Genomic DNA, 23,107 nt, shown 5'->3' on the forward strand with positions numbered 1-23,107 from the left:
TAAAAGGTCAGTGGGCAAGCATTTTAAGAACTTCAACAGGGAATGATTTCTCCACATTAGTCTTTTACAGTTAAGCCTAGTTCATGATCTGAGTTATAAAAGAAAACGAGCTCTCTTAGTTGTTGCCTCTACATCATTATTGATTCTCCCCATTCCTTTTGTTCTTGACCTGTCTTGTTAGTCCCTCGAATGCAAGTTTTTGAGTATATATAATGTGTATATGTCCTTTATTGGGTGTGAATCTTTGTGTTGTATCCTGTCATGCTGAGGTTTGTGTCTAAACATGATATAAATTGTATTTATTATGTTTTCACTCTTCATGGGGTTGGCAAGTAGGGCAAACATGTATTGAAAAATTATAGCCAATTTGTGTAACTGGTACTTGTGTAACTGGTATCATGGCGGTGCATGAACAGGATCCAAGTATGAATCTAGGTAGTGTTTGAGGTGGATGGCAGGATTTGTTGGGGTGATAGTGTTGAGGCTGACAAGACAAAGAAACAAAAGGAACAATGAACAGGGCAAGAAGTACAAGGAGCAACACATACAAAAACATACAAACAATGCTATCCAAACAATAAGGCAAAAACCAGACACACATGTACACACGGGAGACAAACAAGGAACACCCAGGGAACAAACAAACAAAATAAACAAGAGCACATGGCAAAGGAACCCCAGAGAAACAAAGATTAAGGCAGACACAGATAATGCAGGGGAATTATTGTGATAGTATTTCAGACAGAATGTTACTAAATACACAAAAGTAATCCTATAAAGACACTACACAAACAAAAGTAAAAATGTATTTCCATGGTTAAAATAACATGATGAATTGTCTTCTTGTTACACTCTTGGACTGCTGCAGTGTGCTCCTGGTCCAGTTCAGGATTGAGGTTCAGTTCAGTAGTGTGTGTGTGTGTGTGTGTGTGTGTGTATGTGTGTGTTCATCATTTAAATACACAAAATTTCACCTCGTCTGCCAGTTCAGTCCAGTGATTAATCATTCCACATAGCATCCTGCTACCAGTCTTTTCACAGTGATGTTGCGAATTCACTGCTTAGACAAGGTCGTAACACTCCCTCAGTGTTGCCTACTAATTTAAAATCAGTATTGGACAGTGCCACAAGGGACACATTTCAAAATTTTTGTTTGTAAAAACTTTTAAGAAAATTTAAAAAAAAATCCCATTTCCTCTGATCTCAGTTGAACAGTTTTTAGTAAAGAGGAGCAGTGTTTATGATATTTGAAAACAGATACGGGAACTGCTTTATGGTGATGTCTTTGCATGTTCTAGCAGTTATCAACTCTGGTGCCAGTAAGTTTGGATTTAAAAATGCTGTGCTTTCTTCCTGACCTCTAAAACTGTAAACCATTGAAATTATAATTAACACTTAAATTCAAATGGTGTATTTGCAAACACACATTATAATATCAGTTTATTGTTAGATATCAAAACACAGTATTTTGTACTTGTAACATTCATCGTTAAAGAGCAATGCCACAAGATGGCTACACTGTTTGAAGTCTAGTGGGCTGACATCCATTTGCCACTGTGTCACCTGCTAGTGGAATGTCTGCCAGACCTCACAATTTTTGCTCTATGATTTTCGACATTAAAAACATGTTATAAGTAATTTATCACAATGAACCTTAAAACATATGCAACAAAAAACTTGTTACAAGGCGTTTCAGCAGGCCTTGGATATGGTCTTAGTCGAGAGTATAAATGTTTTCTTCCACTGGTCTTCTGGTCCTTATTTCATAAATGATGTGCCTTGGTTCCTTTGAGAAACTAAAGCATAAAGTACATAATATACGGTTTTTAAATATTTGTTCTTATGCATAACTCTTTTAGCTCTTTGTTGTTACAAACATTTTTTTCAGTGTACTTACCATCCTGTGTCAAGCACTTTAATATGAAATGCACCTGAAAGCAAACCCATGAGAATCTAAAATTAAACCACAAATTCAAATGCATGTCATAACTTCCATAAGTCAGAGTAGGTCATGCTACATACGTTTGAAGGCTAGCAGGATCAGTGCCCCCAGCAGGAGCAAGAGCAGGCTGAGAGACACAGACAGCACAGGGATGTTGATCTGCAGTGTGATGCTCGAGACTGCTTCATCAGACTACAATACAGAAAGGGGAGCGATAAGAGCCTAAAATGCATGTTAGACAGTTATTATTCATCTTTAATGTTTTTTGAATGAATCTAATGCTGCTGAGGTCACGGTAATTTGTTTTGGTAGGTAGTACTTAGAGATGAATAGATGAATAGGAGATCAGTTTGGACATATTTGATAGAAAAGGAAATGTTTGTAACTAGATGAGTTTTAGCTAAGCAAGTCATTGTAAGGGTCAGTGCCAGGCCGAGGCCCCCTCTGGCCACCAGAGGGAGGCCTTGAGTCAGGCACGCCACTAATCAGGCTTAATGCCCAACAGCTGGGTTACACCTATGTAGACCCAGTGACTCAGTGCTGGGTCTTTGCCAAATTTAGGGGCCAAACTCCTAGCCGGTTTGTGAGCCCTTGTGCTACACCTCAGTTCTGTGCTGTGAGGGTGTCTGTGTTTTTACACATCCCCTCTCCTCTTCAGTTTTCCCCCTGAAATCTGTCTCTCTCCCAAGGCTCCCCTTATCCATTACAGTTCCTCTCTGTTTTCTGGTTTTGTCTGGGAAGTAATAGTTTGGTTTTCTCCAGGGCATTGGGGCTGCCATTCTTCCCGTGGCATCCTTGGGTCTCCCTTTTCCCACGCTTGGCGAGGTGTTTAGTTTTTTCCCTCTAGTTTTGTCGTCCTCCATTCCTTTGAAGGGCGATAGATGCAGAAGTCATTTCACAGCTGCCGCAGTCTAGCGGGTGTTTGTCCCCCTTACAACAAAGCAACTGGGCTTCATTCCCCACCTTTGGTTACTTACCTTTCTTGTTTTACCAGTTCTATGAACTAACTGTTTTGCACACAGGCCCCCTGTTATTAGAGTGTGGTTGCTCGCCCAGTAAGCTGTTGGTACCATCACCTATCTGACCTGGGTTCAAGCCCATGTTATAGTCATCTTTGTATTGTGATAGGATTTTTGGGTGCTTATTTCTGATCTGCCTGGGGAAGATCTTAACCTCTTTGCAGAAACAAGCTCTCGGTGTTTGTGAAGTGTCTCTCCATAAGCTGTGTAGTGCTACATAAAATAAATTAACTTTGTTAGTGCAACATAAATTATTCATGCTTTAAATTTGTGAGCTGGTGGCAATATACGGTTAGTTAATTAAAATTCAAACAGTAAGTTAACACAATGTAGACCGTTCAATATGATATAAACATTAATGAATCCAAGCTGTCTTGATAAAAGAGGAGAATGTTATGACATTGTTTACAGTGCATCAAAAGACTTAACAGGTATCACTGATATGCAGACGATACCCAGATCTAACTTAGCTCTGCATCCCCCATGGTTTAATCTCAGTCTCTACACGTATGTCATACTTATTTAAAACATTGGCTTGATGGCAACTTTCCAACACTGAACAAACAAAGGTTCTGTAAAATGTCCCTAAGTCACTGGTTTCTAAATTCTCTACGTTCACTATAAATGTTGATGGTATTCCTATCATACCAGTACCACACCAGTCATTAAAAACCTTGGCATTGTTTTCAACTCCATCACTTACATTCGAGTACCATACAGGGCCTTGAAAAAATATTCATACCCCTTGAAATTTTTCACATTTTTTCATGTTACACCTACAAACTTAAATGTATTTTATTGGGATTTTATGTGATGAAACAACACAAAGTAGCAAGTAATTGGGAAGTGAAAAGAAAATGATACATGGTCTTCAAATTTTTTAATAAATAAAAATCTGAAAATTGTGGTGTGAATTTCAGCCCCCTGTACTCTGATACCCCTAAATAACATCCAGTGTGACCAATTGCCTTCAAAGGTCACCAAATTCGCAAATGGAGTCTACCTGTGTGTAATTTATTCTCAGTATAACTACAGCTGTTTTGTGCAGACCTCAGAGGTTTGTTAGAGCACATTAGTGATCAAACAGAATCATGAAAATGAAGGAACACACCAGACAGGTCAGGGATAAAGCAGGGTTAAGCTATAAAAAACAATATCCCAAGCTATGAACATCTCCCAGAGCACTGTTCAATCCATCATCCGAAAATGGAAGGAATATGGCACAACTACAAACCTACCAAGACATGGCCGTCCACCTAAACTGACAGCCCTTCAAGGAGAGCACTACATAGAGAAGCAGCCAACAGGCCCAAGGTCACTCTGAAGGAGCTGCAGAGATCCACAGCTCAGGTGGGACAATCTGTCCACAGGACAACTGTCAGCCTGTAGATGTGCAAAGCTGGTAGAAAAAGACTTACAGCTGTAACTGCAGCGAAAGGTGGTCCCACCACGTATTGAGTCAGGGGGGCTGAATACAAATGCACGCTACACTTTCCAGATATTTATTTTTTAAAAATTTGAAAACCATGTATCATTTTCTTTTCACTTCGCAGTTACTTGCTACTTTGTGTTAGCACATAAAATCCCAATAAAATACATTTAAGTTTGTAGGTGTAGCATGAAAAAATGTGGAAAATTTCAAGGGGTATGAATACTTTTTCGAGGCCCTGTATTTATTATACTAAGGCTTCTTTTTATCATTTGCACAGCACGGCACATTTCCATCCTCTGCTCAGGATTGCTGATGCCAATATGCTGATAAATGCTTTTGTGTCCTCCTGTATTGATTACTGTAACTCCCTTTTGAATGGCCTTCCTCATAAATTGCTAAACCGGCGTCGGTATATTCAGAACACTGCTGCCAGGGTTCTCACTCTTACAAAGTGTACTGCTCACACAACACCCATATTTCATCAGCTATATTCGGTGCCAATATATTATTACCCCATACCCCCTATGGTCTCTCCTGCTCCCTTAGATCTTCTTTGTATATGACTACTGACAGTAGGTGGCAGGTTTTTCAGTGCCACTGCTCCAAAAGTATGGAACTCTTTCCCTTGACCACCATTTGACTGTTCTGCTCTTTGTTCCTTCGTTATAACATTTCACTTCTCTGCACATTTCTCCTGTTTTTTGGTTTTTTTTAAGTGCAAAGTGTCCTTGGGTTTGTGAAAGGTGCTATGTAAGTTTAAAATTATTATTATTATTATTATTATTAACAATTGAGAACTTTTGAAACTGTACAAAACCACCTTGTTTGCACACAATAACAGCATACTTACTATAGCCACAGAATTCATCAGGGTTAAGTTCTGCCTGGAAATGTCGAAATCTGATAACTCTGTTTGACTGGTCTGATCTAAAAGAGATGTCACTGGAGAAAAATCGACATAGAGAAATGTCTTCAGAAGCGCTGTTTACAGGAAACCAACGCCAGTTTCAAATTGACAGGGTACTTGAATGTGGCTTGAATTTACTTGATGATGAAGTTTAACCACACTGGTTGGTGACATTTAACAGCATGAGCTTCCTTGATGATGCTTAAGTACATGTCATACTAGGACATTAATACCAGTCATACAAGATGACATTTGCTGCGTTTTAAGTCTGAGTTTCTTATAGCTTAACTAGACACTAGCAGTTTCTGTGTAACAAGATTTACAATAACCTTTTATAGAAGATTGTGTGCTGTTTTTTTTGTTTGTTTGTTTTTGTTTTTTTTAAAACAAACACTACTTTTATAAAAACAATAAAATGATTCATTCAGCTACATCTGAAGATACATTACTCACCAGTTTCAGTTTGCAGTAGCACAGTAGTAGGAAGTGTAGTAGTTGTGGGAGCCAATGTTGTTTGAGCTTTAGAATTAAAAGTATGTCGTTAGTTTAAGAATCCTTAGTATCCAAGGACATCTAAACACCCTTTAGTAAAGAGCTGTAAAATAAGCCTTTTAAAAGCTTGAAGCCTTATCCACCTCACTTGCCTCTCATGACCTTTAGAGTGTAGGTCACCTTCTTGTCATTGAAAAGCCCATCAATGTCTATTCTGCAGCAGTAAGACCCACTGTCTGTCCTTCGTATATGCTGGATCCCCAGGTCCATTTGTCCAGATAAAATATCTCCAATGAGTCTGTACCTGTCTGAAACCTTTGAGATGATGCCATTTTCATCTGTCTGTACGATGATATCATTACACCAGAAGGTTCCACAGTCTCGACCCCAACAGACATGGCTTAGGCCATGCTGCTTAACTGAGTAATGACAGGACAAAATCACTGTGCTGCCCTCAGTCACCCTGAATGCCATCACTGAAGATTGGGCAACTGTGGGATTATAGAGAAAATTAGGACAAGTAATACTGCTGTGAAGCAGAGAAAGAATTATGGACATAACACAATTCTATCAGGTTCATCTGATGTAAAATGAATACTGCAATGTTAAATCAGCACTGTTCTTTTACGCAAAATCTAAGAAAGCTTCCATAGCTATGTTAATATACACAAGACATTTGCAAACTAAGTATATGCATTTACATGCTCTTCTCAACATTAGCGACAGTGATTTAGTGTTTTACCTGACACAGTGAAGAAAAGGATCCATCTCAGTAAAGGCAAACTAGGAGGAGTAGCCATTTGAGCTAGATTTTGCAGTGAAGTGTGGCATTCGGTCTACACTGCTCTGGAGTCTGCATGGGGCATGACAATGAGAGTATGTGAATAAGGCATGTGTTCTGGAGATCTCAGTCTGTGACATCTCCAAGCAGGACAGAGTTACTGACGCCTCTGCTGGCCCTCAGCTGGTGATTGGGATGTTTGAGAAAATCAAGTCATTGTGAAGCAAAGCGCTATCAGCCAATGCAGTGTCCCAACACACAGGCTTCATAATGCCTCAGCACATATTAGCCTCATTTCCACTAAGGACCTGCACTCAACCTAGAATGTAACCACTGTTGCAAAGGTGCTCAGCCCAATGAAGCTACACCTTTTTCTCACTATACAAACATATAACAGATAGAACGTATGTTAGAGTAACGCCCTCATCTTTAGTTCTTCCTAGGCATTCTATGATTCCTTGCTGCTTTTGTGATGTAACTAAGCACAAGAAACAACCTTCTTGTATTATTACTCTTTTCGTGTTGTATTATATGCAAACAACAGCACTATTAAGGCCTTTCAAAGTGTTTGACATTAAAGGAAGACTGCAGGTTAGGTGCTCTCATTTTGAGGTGAAAGTTTCATCATGTAGTGTAATATAGTGGTTGTGTTGTGAAATGTGAGTGGGGGAGACAGACACATTTAGTTATGTAATATCTGTACAATTGCACATCTAACTAGTAATAAAACTGACACCAAAGCTCAGATTATAATATCACATAGCAGTAATGAGTTCATGAATATTTTCAATGAGAAAAATAAGCTCATTACAGATAACATTGAGTATTAATGTGGCATTGGGCAGCTAAATAGAGACCAGAACAACCATGCCAGTAAAGACTCTAAAATCCTGTACTCCTATCCAAGAGCCTGAACTAACATCTCTGATCTCACACTCAAAAGTTTCCACCATCAGACCAATTATCAAAAAATCTTGACCCGTCTGCTGTCAAACTAGAGGCCGAACTCAAGCTTTCCCTTTATTTCTAAGTTCTTAGAAAAGATCCTAGCTCAGTATTTAAGATCATATGTGAATCAGAAGCAGATACAAGAAGTCGCAGTCAGGGCTTGGGCCTCATCATGGTACAGACAGCACTGATTAAAGTGCTTAATGACCTGATGTTGGCTTTTGACCAGGGCAGTTTGACACCATGCATCACAACACTTTACTAGCTTTTTACTTGAAAATATTATTTGGATTAGAGAAATAGCCATGTCCTGATTTAAATCTAAAACCAAGGTTAGTTTTGATGTCCTACAAGGATCTGTAAAGGATATCAGACACTGGATGTTGAGAAACTGAATGTGTAAAGAACTACAACTATGAAGCTAGTCCATGCATTTATCACCTCCGAATTGGACCATTGTAATGCCTTACTATCTGGCTGTACAACTATATCTGGCTGGACATCCAATCCTATTACCAACACCTTTCATGAGTTCGAATTTCTAGTACCCAAAAGGGAGCAATATAAAAAAGAAACACGGAGATGCACTCTCTGTTGGGTTATCAATGATGTATTGTTATGGTTTTTATTTTTATTTTGTATACAACAACAAACACACATACAAAAATAATAACCGCATAAACCAAATCTAAAAGGAAGTGTTTCACAACAAGCAAAGATTTACTAAAGCCAACTCAACCACTAACTTCACTAAAACAAAATTAAAAATAAAATGCATCAATCTTACCTTAACTCCCCATCACAAAACAGAAATACAACAAAGGCAGTAAGAACACGGCACCCACCCCTACAACTCCAAGCAAAAAACAAAAGAATGATAGTGTGTCTGACAATCACACATATACACACACACACACACACACACACGCGTGTGTGTGTGTGTGTGTGTGTGTCTATATATATATATATATATATATATATATATATATATATATATATATATATATATATATATATATATATGTATGTATGTATGTATGTATGTATGTGTGTGTGTGTGTGTGTGTGTGTGTGTGTGTGTGTGTGTACACTCCTTTTGAAGCTGTCTGTATCAACTTGAAACTCTGTATCAACTCGAAATGGAGAAGCATCACGTATCTGCTGTCGTAACAACTCAAAACTGCTATTTAAGAAGCATTACAACTAACCACTCGAGGCCCTGTGCATAAAGCCTCTAAAGATCAAGTACGGCTCTATCTAAGAACCTAGCTAGACAGCAAAATACTAACTTCTAAGTATAAAATACTTCTAATGACCTACAAAGCACTGAACGGTCTTGACCCACAATAATTTCGAGAACTAGTGTATTATCCACATCTGCTTAGATCAAAAGATACAGGCTCTTTACTAGTACCAAAAATAATAAAATCTACTGCAGGGGGTAGAGTCTTCTCCTATAACGCTCCCACAGTATGGAATAACATTTCTGTCCATGTTCAAGACTCACACAGTCTCAATATTTAAGGCTAGGATGAAAACTATAATGTCAGGTATTTTATTAAATACTTACCATCTTAGGTAAAGGTATAGATCTGGGGGTCCACGGGCATTGAGAGTTATGATAAAGATGTTATGATGCTGTCACTTCACCTCTTTTTTGTCACTAAAGTTTCTTGACTGAGACTGGCAGAGTGCTGATATTCCAGGGAGCCTGTGTTTCGTTCTGGCACTATCCTTTTAGTTTTGCTGCCAAAGCAAGTCCATCTTCACACATTGAAGTTCCCTCTGGACAGTCATTACAGTGCAAGATGGGTTTTGGACATGTACACTCATTGAACCCAGACTATGACTTCTAGAAAACCAGAATAGACATTCATTGTTAATTTTTTAATTTAATTTTGTTTTATTTTGTTATTGTTTTTATTGTTGCTATCGTTGTGTCCGTTTTTTGGCCATAGGAAGACTATGAATTTGAAGAAAAGATGTACAAATTTATCACACACACACACACACACACACACACACACACACACACACACACACACACACACACACACACATACACACGAATCCAACAACAGAAGGATTTACTTTACACTTTAGGGTCTCACAGGGTAGACGGGGATAGTGAAGAGCAAGCAGAAGGGCCAAGTCAAGACAGTCAAAATTTCAAAGGGGCAACTACATAAAGGTAAAAAACATTGATTACATGGCTTAGTAACTCAGTGTGGTCTCAAGAGACTTTGCACAGAGTTTTGTAAGCGGGAGGCTTGAGTCCAGATTAAAATTCCTCAGGTGTCTGATGAGAGGGTGTGGCCAGTTATTAATAAACTGGCAAGACTGATTGGTGGAGCACATTGGAGGTTGTAGCAGGGTGCATGACAATATCAAAGTCATGAATAATAATAACATTTTCTCAAGTACTTGCTCATAAATGTCAACAGTGACAGAAGATAATGTTCTGCTACAGTTAACAAACACTGCTATGCTGGCTCAAACAGGTGCTATTATAGTGATGTTTACTGTACACCTTTTTCACAAAGAAATGTTAAGTGCACATACCTTGCGCACTCTGCATATATTTACTCAAGAACATTTTTACAAGCCAGCAAAAAATAAGGAATTTACTTGCACCGGGACTCAAAATATTGCAGGATGTTACTCTGATGAGATGAGAACTGACTTGCGGTGGAAAGAAGGATCAGCAGTAGTAATTATCACACTATTACAGTAACATTTCTCTCTTCCTAATCATGACATTTCACAAAAGTTAGTCCCTAGCAAGTGTCTACTAAATATTAATTAATATCACAGAACTGCAATCATTTAATGTTACCAAGAGCCTTTGACAACTAACAATACTGTATGAGAATTCCATCATGACCATCTCTCATATTCATTCTCAGTTTCTAGCTGGTAGATGTTGTCTACAGCCATCACCCTGTTGTGGAAGCCCAGGCTGCTGTCTGTGTTGCTGTAAATAATGGCATCCTGGATGTTCTGGTGCCTGGTGGGACAGAATTAAAACCACCTATGAGAAACATTTTGCTGTAGTACTTTTGTGTTTAGTAATGAATTTTAATACTGATTCCAGTGAGCACAAATAAGATAGAAGTTAAAGAAGAGGCAAAAGGGACTTTCAGGTCCACTCCCTGATCTTTAATCTTACAGATTGTTTCCAGATTATTTAATTTATCAGTGAGTAACACTGCCTCACTTGTATATTTACTTTCTGTATGGCTCTGCTTTTAAGAATAAGCATTTTATGCTTTTTCACTTACATTTCTACTGTCCTTCTTTTTCTTTTCTGCTTCCCTGAATGGAAAAAGAATCATTAAGGTTTCATTCTTAGCTAAATATAAATGAAATATATTTTTATATTTCTTTCTCACTGAGAGAATTCATGTACTCACACATTATATAAAGAGCAGCTGTCCACAAAATGAGCAAAAACAGTAGAATTGACGCCACAATACAAGCAAGCATTTCATCCATTGTCTCATCCACCTTGATGATACACAGAATTAGCCAGTTATGGCTCACACTTAAAAAAGGATACACAGAACACAGTTGCTGCACATCTTCTGTATACTTACATTTTTACTGTGATCAGGAAGAGCCGTGATGGTTTCATTTTCTGAGTTCCCAATTATTGCAACCAAAGGAAAAGAAAGGTTAAAAAAGATGCATCATTTGCATTCTATACACACACACACACACACACACACACACACACACATACACACACACACACACACACACACACACACACACACACACACACATACACACACACACACACACACACACACATACACACAACACACACACACACACATACACACACACACACACACACACACATACACACACACACACACACACACACACACACATACATACACACACACACACACATACACACACACACACACACACATACACACACACACACACACACACACACACACACACATACACACACACACACACACACACACACACACACACACATACACACACACACACACACACACACACACACACATACACACACACACACACACACACATACACACACACACACACACACACACACATACACACACACACACACACACACACACACACACACACACACACACACACACACACATACACACACACACACACACACATACACATACACACACACACACACACACACACATACACACACACACACACACACACACACACACACACACACACACACACACACACACACACACATATAGCTGAAACTTTACCAATTTGTGGGTATAAAGACAAGCAGACCAGTAGCAGAGACAAAATTCTATACCCTGTAGAGTTTCAGAGTGGTTCCATGGTCCCATGGTTGTAATGTCAGTTATATTCACTGATGCAGTTGATACAGGCTCTGTTTAGGGGGGGGAGTGGGTTTTTGGTTTTGGTTTTTTGCTAAAACTAAATAATACAAAAAGACTTGAACATTTCATGGTCTGCAATGAGTAAATGTTTGCAAAATCTAAAATAATCACTTTAATCATATGTGACAATAATTTCCCCAAATTTCCATCATTTTATGATTTATTAGCAAGGTTTTAAAAATATTTAGATGCTTAGATGCAAAACAAGTTAATGGCTCTAGTTTTATATATATATATATATATATATATATATATATATATATATATATATATATATATATATATGCACTGAAAATGTGTCTAGAATACTTACTTTGCTCAATGACTAAGTAAACCTCATATTTTTCATCGTTAAACCATCCAGGCACGTGTACTCGGCAGCCATATGTTCCAGAGTCACTTTGTTTTGTACTGTGGATTTTTAAAGATACATCTCCATTCTGTATGTCTCCAGGGAGCTGATATCTGTTTAATATGTTCCTTACCACTTTATCTCCATCTGTTGCAATTATTTCAGAACCACACCCACTTGATGGTATAACTCCTCTCATCCAGCATATCTCACATTTCCCATGATGGTGTGAGTCATACTTGCATGGGAGGATGACATCCTGACCATCAATGCCGTAAACTGTAATGCCCCTACATGTACATACTAAAGGGGATGAGGGTAGGGGTTAAAGAATATTGCTGTTTGAGAGGTTATAGAGCACTCTTACAGTTTAAGTTCATAGATGCTGATGGAATAATACTATTACTGTCAATCTAACCAAACACCAACCATGACACTTTCATTCCCTTCATTAAAGGAAACCTAGAAGTAGCATTTTGACTTAGAATATAAAGTACATGCAAAAGTAATACTAATGTAAACTTTAGTTCATTGTTTTGTTTTTTTTATTGTAACAAATAATATATTTGTAATATGCTTGATATTACAAAAATATTATAAATATTAATTCAGCTGGTTACATTTATATAAATTAACTAAGCAGTAGACTCTTATCTCGGAAATACATTTCTTAATTTGAACAAAATTTCTGTATAGTAAAAAAAAACAACAACAACTAGTAGTACAGAGTACTGCAGCTCCTGCTGAACATGTCAGGAGTCTAGAAGCTAAACACTCTACCATTACATTTTTGAATGTGTTCACCTACCTGTGAAGCAGTGAATAAGCAAGAGTGAGCCCATCCAACTGAACAGCATTTTCATGATAGTTCAGCTCTGACTCTGCAGAGAGAGAACTGCTTCTCTCCTCTCACATCTGAAGTTGACACATTTGTGCACATGACTTCCTCCCTCATTTGATCTGAAGTAATGCTTCCGTCTGTGTTGTTCTACTTATTACTGTAGACACGTATCCTTCTAATATTAATCGAATATAATCAAATGAAGATAAAAAAAAACTAAAGGTGAGGATTTTTAACCCTCTGGAGTCTGTTATGCTTTTTGTATTTTGTTATTGACAAGCATCAGTAAAAAAGCATGATGTAATATTATAATGAAAATAAAATATATAATGCCATAATCAGAAAATTATATATATATTAATTACATTGATAAAAATATTGCTATAGTAAGACAGGTAATTCCATATTCTTTATTCTTTAGAAGTATACTGTATTCAAAATGTTTAAATATGTTCAACAATAATGAGACACTAGATGTCAGTATCGGATCAGTCTTAATTACTAGCCTAATTAATGCATTTTCATCATTGTTTTTCAAGAACAACCTGTCTCTGAGAACAGCATGGTTGTTAACTGGATCTTCAGAACATGCAGACCATGACATTATAAATACAGACATCCTGTACATTCATACGTTTACAAGCATAAAATACGTAAGCTACTATGGAGTCTTTGAGTGAACTGGACAGTGATGCAAATTTTGTTATTTTGGTATATCAATTACAAGCTCCTTCAGACCATCCGCTTCCGTGAAGTACTTTTGTAGTCTGTGCCTAATATTTGCAACCCACAGACGTCACCAGACACTGAGTATCTTCCCTGGTAATACACTGGCAGACCTGGAGTACAGCCATTTCAATTCCTCATTGTTTTGAAGGCTGTAGTCATCAGAAAGGGAAATATGAAATACATGCCTGTTACAGAACCATTTTTCATTTATTGCTATGGCTCACATCAAAGAAGCTCGTATAACAATGATTACTAGCAGAAATGTTCTTGAACTAAGACACTGAATTTGCAACACCAGAGCTGCACTTTGAATGTTATACTAAATGTAGTGAAAATTAGAAATAAGGAAACATGTCAGCTTTGTTTGCACACGGAGAATGACTAACCATAGCATCAGTTATGGTACTGATCCACCTGCAGTATCATTTTAGCACACTCTCCTGCATGCTTTACACTCCCTTGCCTTTAAATAGCCAAGAGAGGGACAATCATACCTTAGTCATACCTTTCTCTTACACATTACACTGACAGAGGAAGAGCACAGATCTGAGCAAATGTTAGTCATTAAAAAGGTGCAAAATAACAATAATTTCTTGTATCTCTCTTTTCAGTCCTATCAACCCAATATTCCAATTGATCATCACATATCGTAGCTCTCCACATGTGGTGTTTCCACAGGTCTGTGGGGGTTGCCACTCAGATAGCTGTGGTGCTGTGGGGGTACATTTTCCATTCTGCTACTCACAGTCTTTTCTCTGGAGTTCACTGCAGTTCTGAGGGCAGGCCGAGCAAAATACTTTATTGCACAGTAAGCACATGTGCTCATGACTCACCTTTTTCACTTCCTCTCTTGCCAGGAAAACAGTGTCTGAGAACTAAATCAATCCATCATGCAGTTCAAGAAAAGGGAAGTTTCATAGAGTTTACATTTCAACTCTGGACACATCACGTAAAGCAGAAGTTTTTAAATAAAAAATAATTTTCTCAAGACATTTCTTCAAAACTAAATGGAAAACCTTACTTACTCAGTATAAGTGCAATTATGAAAGTATAAGTGCAATTATTATGACTGCTCCCACTCGCACTGAAGTTACAATACGTTTTTCCATTGTATTCTGAAATTGTAAGCCATATTAAACTTGAGTTCATTAGACATTAGTAAGGTTTTATTTCATCAAGGTCAGTACAGATATTTATACCAACCTCAGTATGTATCAGCTGTGCAACTGAATCACAAATTGAGTCATCAGTGAGATCTGAAATGAATTAGTTGTTAGAGTTCAAAATCTCTCTCTTGCACTCTCATGCACATGATCACATACACACATTTGAACACACGCTTGCAAACATGCCAACCCAGACAAACAGAACCTGTACTTCTATATGCAAAAGAATGGTGGAGGTTCTATTTTAAAAGTATCTATTGAAGTTTTTGCAATATTACAACACATCTACTAAGTGAATTAATTTCTGATCACTGATTTTTTTTTCTCTAAATACATCCGTGTGTATTTGCAAAGAAGCAATTATCAACTACAGATTAAACAGTGTTGCACACTGGTGATATGTTAAAGAACACAGTGATGTCGCTGACCTTGTGTTGGCATCTCTGAGGTGGTCTGGGATACATATTTGCATGTTGTGACTTTGATTTGGTTTACTTTTATGGGAAATTAAATGAGTAACAATTACATGAGTTTATACATCCCTGCTCTCATGTCTATGCATACTGCAGTACTAATTAAGTAACATTAATTAATATCAACTATACAGTTAGTAATATTGTACTCCAGAGTTATGATAATGACAGCGTCTCTCACCTTGTGATGGCTTCTCTGAGGCGGTAGGAGATGATTTTGTGTCTGTGGTGACTTTGATTGCGTTTAATCCTTTGGAATTAAAATAAATAGAATGACTTGCATTGATTATGTGCACAATACAGAGCATCTGCGCATATATATAAGTTTAATTTAACTCTTCTGCAGATGCTCTGTGTTTGTATATGTATAAGTACTTTGCTTGCACAGCTGATGAAGAACCTCTGTCTGAAGCATTCTGTTTTAAATAATGACATTTATTTCATAGAGTTATAAAGGTTCCAAGAGTGTACTTATTCTTATTCTCAATTTTTTTCTTAAATTCCTTAATGCCCTAAGAATAAAATTAGGATGTATGTTGGAACAAACATTGGCAAATATTTTTAGATATATGAAGGACAATGTATGTTAATGCATGTTTGGGGATTTGTGTGCTCACCATTTTAATGATTAGGCAAACAGTATGGCTGAGGTCATTGAATAGTCCAGCGATCTCAATACGGCATATGTAAAATCCAGAGTCTGATTTTTGTGCCTTTTTGATGGTAAGTGAAACATCACCTGTATGCAGCTTACTGGGTAAATCATATCTTTTTGATGGTCTGAAGTTCATACTCAGTCCATCAGTGGTGATCAATGTATATTCACATCCGAACCAGGAATGATCTCTCCTCCAACAAACATTTGATATGCCATGAGTTTTAACATTGTATTTACATGGCAAAATAACTTTTTCCCCAACCAGACCAACCACTGTCACAACAGATCCTTCATGTACTAAAAAAAGCACAGAGTAGACTGAGCAGTAGTGCATCAACAAATAGTGTACACTAATGCATTATGTCTCAACACACTTACCCCTCAGCTTACTATTCATAAAACCTAACCTTAAAATGTAAAATAAATAAATAAAGCAATCAATAAGACAGTACTTACATGCAACAAGGATAGCTGATATAACTATGATCACAGTGGTAAGCATTTCCAGCACATGTAGAGTCGCTTATGTGAAAAGGAGTTTGTAGAGTTGCTTATGTGAAAAGGGGTTTGCGTCCCGAAAATAGTCTCACCACTTCTGTTTTCCATGAGTGTATTTCACCAGTGGGAAAGATTTCTTAAATAACTTTAGATATTTGGTTTGAAAAGAAGAGAAACAAACTTCTATATTTGCCACTATTTATTCCACAAAAATACAGCCTGATTAAATAATTAGGGCATTAGTAAGAAGTGATATAAATTAGCTTTTGAAATTTCAAAAACTAATTATTTAAATAATTATTTATAAATAATGGCTTCTAATTTTGCCATAATAATCTAATAAATATTCTGTTTAATATTCTGCTTCAAACATTTTGCTAATCTTGGCAAATGATCAAATGAATTTATAAAGAGATGAAACATTAATATTAGTAATATATAATGATAATATATAACTGTTATGAACATTTGCTGAGATATGTACTGAATATCTACACAATATATTAAGTCTCAATATATGATAAAGTATAAAACACTGGCAATAAAATGGCAAAAAATAATACTGCTATTCAGGGCCACATATAATGGGTAATAGGTATGAAATTAAGTGATCAATTACAAAATCAAATAAAATGAATTCATCAATTACAAAATAAACAGTGAATATTACACTGCTCAGAAGCACAGACAGGTTAACAGCCACCGGCACAGTCTGTATATCTGTGGTTTTAGGAGAGTGGTTTTAAATTTCAATGATGCCCAATTGCTGATGGTTTGTGATTAATCTTTTAAAATCCAGTTATATGGGCCTTCCTACATGCTCCTTCCACAATACTATCATGATCTTTCCACTAAGGCTATAGCTGGCCTTCTGACACTAGACATTTGCCCCTGGAGAACTATTTAATTTAAGATATCTTTATAAACACAATAAAATCACTTTAAATATACAGCTCACAGCTTATTTTACTGTGTTCTTGCGTGCCTTACCACAGCTTTCTGTTTGACCATGTGGGAATCCTAGAATACACTGACCCCTTCTGATTCCATGTTGTACATTGCAGCACAAGTAAGGCCATCTCCAAGGAAGTAATATTTTCCCACAAGAAGAGAAGGTGAGAATTTGGGGTTTTTTTGTTGTTTTTTTGTCTTTTACCACAATACTGCTTCACCTTTTTTGTACCATTATAAAAGTCTTAAAAATTACATAATTTTATGTATAACTGCAATATTATTTTCTCTTTAAACTGCCGCAGCCAAACAAGTTTTAACTTGAACCTACTATGATGAACCATAATTTTATATCCAACTGAGGCCTTAAATAGGATTCATTTTAAATGTGCTTGCAATAAAACCTATAAGAAAGTTGCTTTTAAGACTTTAAATGTTTGATACTTTAAATGCTCCTTAAATGCATTCTATAGGTTGATGAATGTCATGCACAAAGCAATCTAGTTTTAGGCAAAAAAAAAAGCATATCTCTCCCTCTCTATCTGAAAACAAATGGGAATTCATGCAACCTGTTCTTTCCAAATGCATTTTTTACAGTTGCACAACATAATGAGATGCATTCAACAGCACCCTTATGAGTGAATTACACCTGTGATTGAATATGTACTCAAACACACCACCTGCAATCCTTTTGTTATTATGCTATGGTTCATAGATAAAATCATACAGAAGTAGTATTTCAAGTGCCATCATCAGTATAATGAGATTTTGAAGCGTGCTTCCAGCTGAAATTCTATGTAATTAGTATGCTTCTATGATTAAACGTGGAACTGTCATTTTGTTGCTTCATAATGATTGCATTCGCAGTGAAACTACCTTCAAGCTTGCATCCTCATTATGAGACATAAACATGGAATTTGTATAAAACCCCTCAATCTAACATTTGCAGGTCCTCTTGCCAAGGAACAAATCACTATGCTGCTGGCACATAAACCTTCTTACGCCATCGCTTTATAAAATCCACCAATCAGAGTGGGTGAAAGTCAGAACAGGCTCCTTCAGAGCATGCTCAGTCCGCCACTGCAGTCCTGCAGACTGCGGCCTCCTTGGCCTGCTTGTCGAGTGTGTGGTGTAGTGGTGAAGGAGAGAGGGGCGCCTCCTGCTCTTCCCAGTTCATTAGTCAGCAAACGCCACTTCAGGGAGCTGAGGCTCCAGTCTGAGTGCTGCTTGTTGGTCACATCTACTAAATGGTTTGGTTTTGGTTTTTGGTTTGGTTTTTTTTACACTGAATGGTGCAGTATAGTTATATGAGTCGGACTGATTGTCTAAGATATGGCTTGATAGTTTGAAGTTGAATGGAAAGCTATTTTGGTAGACCTTTGACGGGATCTTTTTTTTCTATAAGGAGTCATTTCCCATGGAGATGTATTTACTGAAATAACTATTATTCCTATAGTATCATTTGAACTGGCCTTTTCTCCATGTTTTGACCTGATAAATGTTTGTCTTTTAATCTTTGATTGACAGCCCCTTCCCCATTCACACACACTTATTGGTGTAAAAGTGTTAAATTCAGTGGTCCATCAGCTGCAGGATATAGTAAATATTTCAGCTGTACTGTATGTTGCCCTAATATGCACAAACCTGCATTGGAATATACTTCACCAATGTCTGATAATTACAATTAAAGCTTTTTTTCTGGCACAATAATTATATAGCAAATGTCAGTTTTCAAATTCATTATTCTTGTGACAACAATTAATGTTGGCTGTCATGGGTGTTTGGCTGTTGGTTGTCAGGCAGTCACAGTTTTGCAAGCTTGATCTCCCAATAACTACTGCATGGATAGGAGAGAGATCAACAGCATGAGAAGGAGTAAAGTTTATCACTGGTGCTCCAACTGACAGTCGTAACATTGGCAGGGACAAACATTGCCCTCAAGGTCTTTTTCATTAATTCTATAATAATAATAATAATAATAATAATAATAATAATAATAATAATAATAATACTTCTGCTGCTACTACTACTACTAATAATAATAACAATACTTCTGCTACTACTACTACTACTAATAATAATAATATTAATAATAAGAATACTACTACTACTACTACTACTAATAATAATAATAATAATAATAATATTACTACTACTAAATAATAATAATAATAATAATATTACTACTAAATAATAATAATAATATTACTACTACTACTACTACTAATAATAATAATGATAATAATAATATTACTACTACTACTACTAATAATAATAATATTACTACTACTACTACTACTACTACTACTAATAATAATAATAATAATAATAATAATAATAATAATACTAAATAATAATAATAATATTATTACTACTACTACTACTACTACTACTACTACTAATATTAATAATAAATCATTATTATTTCATTAGTTTACGTCGTATAGTAAAATAGAGAAGTATTTGGTCTTCCTTCATCTTCAAATGGTAGTTAGAATACTACAAGAACAGTTTCTTTATTCATGCTTTTCTGGACAGTTGTTAATAATCCGTAAATAAGCTCAGAAAGAAATGTGTGTGCCATTTTCTCAGTTTTATTTTTGTGTGTCAGACAAAATATACACTGTGTGTGAGTAATTGTTTTGATTTCAGGAGACCTGTTGTTTTGAGACCATGCTTCAACCTCACAGCCAGTCAGAATTTTAAATGAAACATTGAACTCAATTTAGCAGCCTGTTCTTGTCTCTGTCCCTGAACATTATGTATTCCCAAAAGCTGGCATGTACCTGAATTAATTATGCCATTCTTGAGAATTAGCTCCTACTGTGCGTACCTGGAGCAGCTGAATTGTGTGGTGGAGAGGTTGTCTGTGCATTGATTTTCCACACAAAGGGCTCATTTGAACCTCACAGAAAGTCAAAGAGACACTTCCAATGTGGGACTGCATGATGGCTATGCTTCACTTAGCATTTACACACACACACACACACACACACACACACACAAAGGAACAAGCATTGTGTTACGGCTAAATCATGAAGAGCACAAAACATTTTGTAACTCCTTATTCAGTATAGTCATATCCATTCACTAAATTGTGATAGAACAATATTATGTATTATAGACTGTCACAGGTTATGCAAGTAATTATCCACATTCTGTTTACCCAAGGATGAAACCATTATTTTCAATACGCACATTCCGCATGTTTGACTGAAGAGTGAAACATATAGTGTGACTCTGAAGTTTTTGAGATTTGTGTAGTCAAGATGTGCTTTCATAATCACCCCATCTTGTGACTTACAGGTGCACATATGATCTTTCTGGTATTATGAGCATGTATCAAATAACTTGTTCTGTCGACAACCGAACTGAAGGTAACTTGACAAGTGACTGAACATTAAAGACCTAAATGTCATCTTCGTGGTTGTCAAACTGAATGACATTTTCTTTGTCCTGTATTCATATTTTAAGTTCGATCATTTTATGGCCTATGGTCTTCATTATATTAAATTACATTATTACATTTATTACAATGTGATAAAATGTCATAAAATTCGGAGGTAAACAGTATGTTACAAAATACTGCCAACATATCCAACACATCTAATCTAGGATACAACAAAAGGTATAAGAGCTTCCAAATCAGTATTCCATCGAAAACTGTCTGTGATATAAAAGACCTTCTTTGATTTGTGATGAGTCTCTGTTCCATCCTCTTTGGAGACAATGAAAGAAGAACGGCTTCATAGCCTCCTCCTTCAGATGGATTAGTGATAAAATGGACAGTTGTAATGGTTTCATTGGCATCACACAGTGTGAGCCTCTCTGGCTTCAGGCCACATCCTTCTCAGTCAACAGTACTTGGGGGGGGGGGGGGGGGGGGGCAACACTCACTAGATGTATGACTCTGAGCTAAGGGCCCATCTCCATGAAGGAAAGGGAATACTGAGGGACAAACAGAAAATCCTCTTTAGAGAGAAGAAGGGATAGTGGCATTGAGTTGGACTATGAATAAAAGGTTTTACAAATTCAATACAAAGTCAATACAAATTCACAGTAATTAATGATACATTAGCACAAGAGGTTTTTGCTATAATGTGACGATGCACTTCAGTAAAACTTTTCCACATTATTGTTTAAGTTCCTTTTGTCCTGTTTTCCTTTTTTGTTTGTGGGCTATAGGGAAATTATCTACAATGTGACTATAAAAGTCATTGCTAGGATTTAGAGGGGTATCTGGAATTTTAACGGTATTTTATGGCCTGTAAATTTATTCCTTTTTTGATACAGTTTCTGTATGTCAAACCTCTCTGACTCACAGACTATGTCCAAGTCTGACGCATCTCATAGGCAGAGATGACATTCCATCTGTGCTCTCACATATTTCTTGCTCTCAGTTTGTAGAGTGTTGGTTTCCTGAGTCTGGGAAACATTCAGGGCACCTTCTCTTTGAGTAATCCGTTTTATTTCGAATTCCTAAAGCACTGGATCTGAATTTCCACATTCCTCTCTCTGTGAACAACTTCTGTAACTTGCACATGCATTTCTCCTCATATCATATTCTCAGAACTATATATAAACATTGCCAAAATAAGAACCATAAATGACCTTTTCCTCAAATAAACTAATAGCTACTCTGCCTTAAGATCCTGTTGTGCCTTAACCCAATCAAATGGAATCAAAGCAAACTAAATCTATGTGGAATTAAGTGATACAACTAATTACATTATACGATTTGTTGCATCATATGTCTTCTGAAACATATGAAAGAATTGTACACATTCTAATTGTGGTACTTTATAAGGGTAAGTGATATAACTGAAAAGATTATATAAAACTACTCAAATTGTGATATTCAGAGTGCTATGCTCTAATGAGAAGAGAAGAAGCCAAATTGACCTATCAAAAACTAAGAAAAGGTTCCTGAAGGAGAATCTTGAGAATCATAGCAATGCAGAATGCATGTACCTTGGATTTTGGCTGAGACTCCAGCTATATCCTTTGTGGTCCATAATGTCTCCTCAAATATATTCAAAATCTCACTTTTCCTTATTAAAAAGATCAAATTTAAATAAGCTCATATACTATATCGTGCCTATCAGTTTGCCTGTTACAAGCTCGAATCTGAGCTGTGCTTACTGATTCACATTTCACAGTTCCTGTGGCTTGCATTGGCTTGGCATCACCATCTGACCCCTGTTACTTAACACACTTGGCTCAGGCACTAAGTATCTCTGAATAAGCAGTTCTCGCTTTCAAACTGTGCACTTGTGCTCTTGCTCAATTACTTCAAATGGACTGTTAACGCATGCTGTGTTTCAGGCGTTAAAACAGGCTGCCTGCTTCACTGCAGATAAGGAGGGGGTTTGGCTAGAATGATGGGAGTGAATGAGATGATGTGAAATGGGAGCAAAAGCAGCACAGGAAGTCCTGCTGGCATGGGTCTGGCAGTGAGCCAATCAGCCCCAGCACTGGCTGCTGCGCC

At 36.8% G+C, this 23,107-nt stretch overlaps 2 protein-coding genes across 7 annotated transcripts; both read right to left on the reverse strand.

Annotated features, from left to right (window-relative positions):
* Positions 1-1,423: 1,423 nt before the first annotated feature.
* On the reverse strand, positions 1,424-9,556 carry timd4 (T cell immunoglobulin and mucin domain containing 4). 2 transcript variants are annotated; one of them, XM_035527363.2, is made up of 8 exons: positions 9,092-9,556; positions 6,535-6,645; positions 5,945-6,283; positions 5,754-5,819; positions 5,244-5,335; positions 2,023-2,134; positions 1,898-1,931; positions 1,424-1,796 (listed from the first exon to the last, which is right to left on the reverse strand). In XM_035527363.2, exons 2-8 carry the CDS (start codon positions 6,590-6,592, stop codon positions 1,715-1,717), a joined length of 783 nt encoding a protein of 260 aa, XP_035383256.1. In that variant the 5' UTR covers positions 6,593-6,645; positions 9,092-9,556; the 3' UTR covers positions 1,424-1,714. The 2 variants fall into 2 exon arrangements, with proteins under 2 accessions (XP_035383256.1, XP_026859629.1); XM_027003828.3 differs by lacking the exon at positions 9,092-9,556 and adding an exon at positions 8,309-8,459.
* Positions 9,557-9,707: 151 nt separating this feature from the next.
* LOC113585255 (hepatitis A virus cellular receptor 2 homolog) lies at positions 9,708-16,740 on the reverse strand. 5 transcript variants are annotated; one of them, XM_081719677.1, is made up of 14 exons: positions 16,627-16,740; positions 16,130-16,225; positions 15,694-15,762; positions 15,077-15,129; positions 14,899-14,988; positions 14,707-14,748; positions 14,260-14,336; positions 13,112-14,022; positions 12,265-12,606; positions 11,864-11,941; positions 11,118-11,158; positions 10,935-11,028; positions 10,803-10,836; positions 9,708-10,528 (listed from the first exon to the last, which is right to left on the reverse strand). In XM_081719677.1, the coding sequence occupies exons 8-14, from the start codon at positions 13,164-13,166 to the stop codon at positions 10,399-10,401; spliced, it is 774 nt and encodes a 257-aa protein (XP_081575803.1). In that variant the 5' UTR covers positions 13,167-14,022; positions 14,260-14,336; positions 14,707-14,748; positions 14,899-14,988; positions 15,077-15,129; positions 15,694-15,762; positions 16,130-16,225; positions 16,627-16,740; the 3' UTR covers positions 9,708-10,398. The 5 variants fall into 5 exon arrangements, with proteins under 5 accessions (XP_081575803.1, XP_081575802.1, XP_081575804.1 ...); XM_081719676.1 differs by having other exon boundaries at positions 13,112-14,336; XM_081719678.1 differs by having other exon boundaries at positions 14,707-14,988.
* Positions 16,741-23,107: the final 6,367 nt, after the last annotated feature.

The sequence above is a fragment of the Electrophorus electricus genome, chromosome 8 (genome assembly GCF_041902795.1).
Source record: "Electrophorus electricus isolate QZ-2024a chromosome 8, ASM4190279v1, whole genome shotgun sequence".
NCBI classification, from domain to species: domain Eukaryota; kingdom Metazoa; phylum Chordata; class Actinopteri; order Gymnotiformes; family Gymnotidae; genus Electrophorus; species Electrophorus electricus.

Excerpts from the sequence above, each read along its gene's own strand:
- LOC113585255 (XM_027022660.3), bottom strand. The coding sequence starts at position 13,166 with ATGAAAATGCTGTTCAGTTGGATGGGCTCACTCTTGCTTATTCACTGC. Across the intron at positions 11,942-12,264 it reads TTACTTAGTCATTGAGCAAA|AGCCTGTATCAACTGCATCA; the intron begins GTAAGTATTCTA and ends CCCCCTAAACAG. Across the intron at positions 11,029-11,117 it reads TTCCTGATCACAGTAAAAAT|GTGGATGAGACAATGGATGA; the intron begins GTAAGTATACAG and ends TGTATCATCAAG.
- timd4 (XM_035527363.2), bottom strand. The coding sequence starts at position 6,592 with ATGGCTACTCCTCCTAGTTTGCCTTTACTGAGATGGATCCTTTTCTTC. Across the intron at positions 6,284-6,534 it reads CCTTTTCTTCACTGTGTCAG|TTGCCCAATCTTCAGTGATG; the intron begins GTAAAACACTAA and ends ATAATCCCACAG. Across the intron at positions 1,797-1,897 it reads AAAGTGCTTGACACAGGATG|TTTCTCAAAGGAACCAAGGC; the intron begins GTAAGTACACTG and ends TTTATGCTTTAG.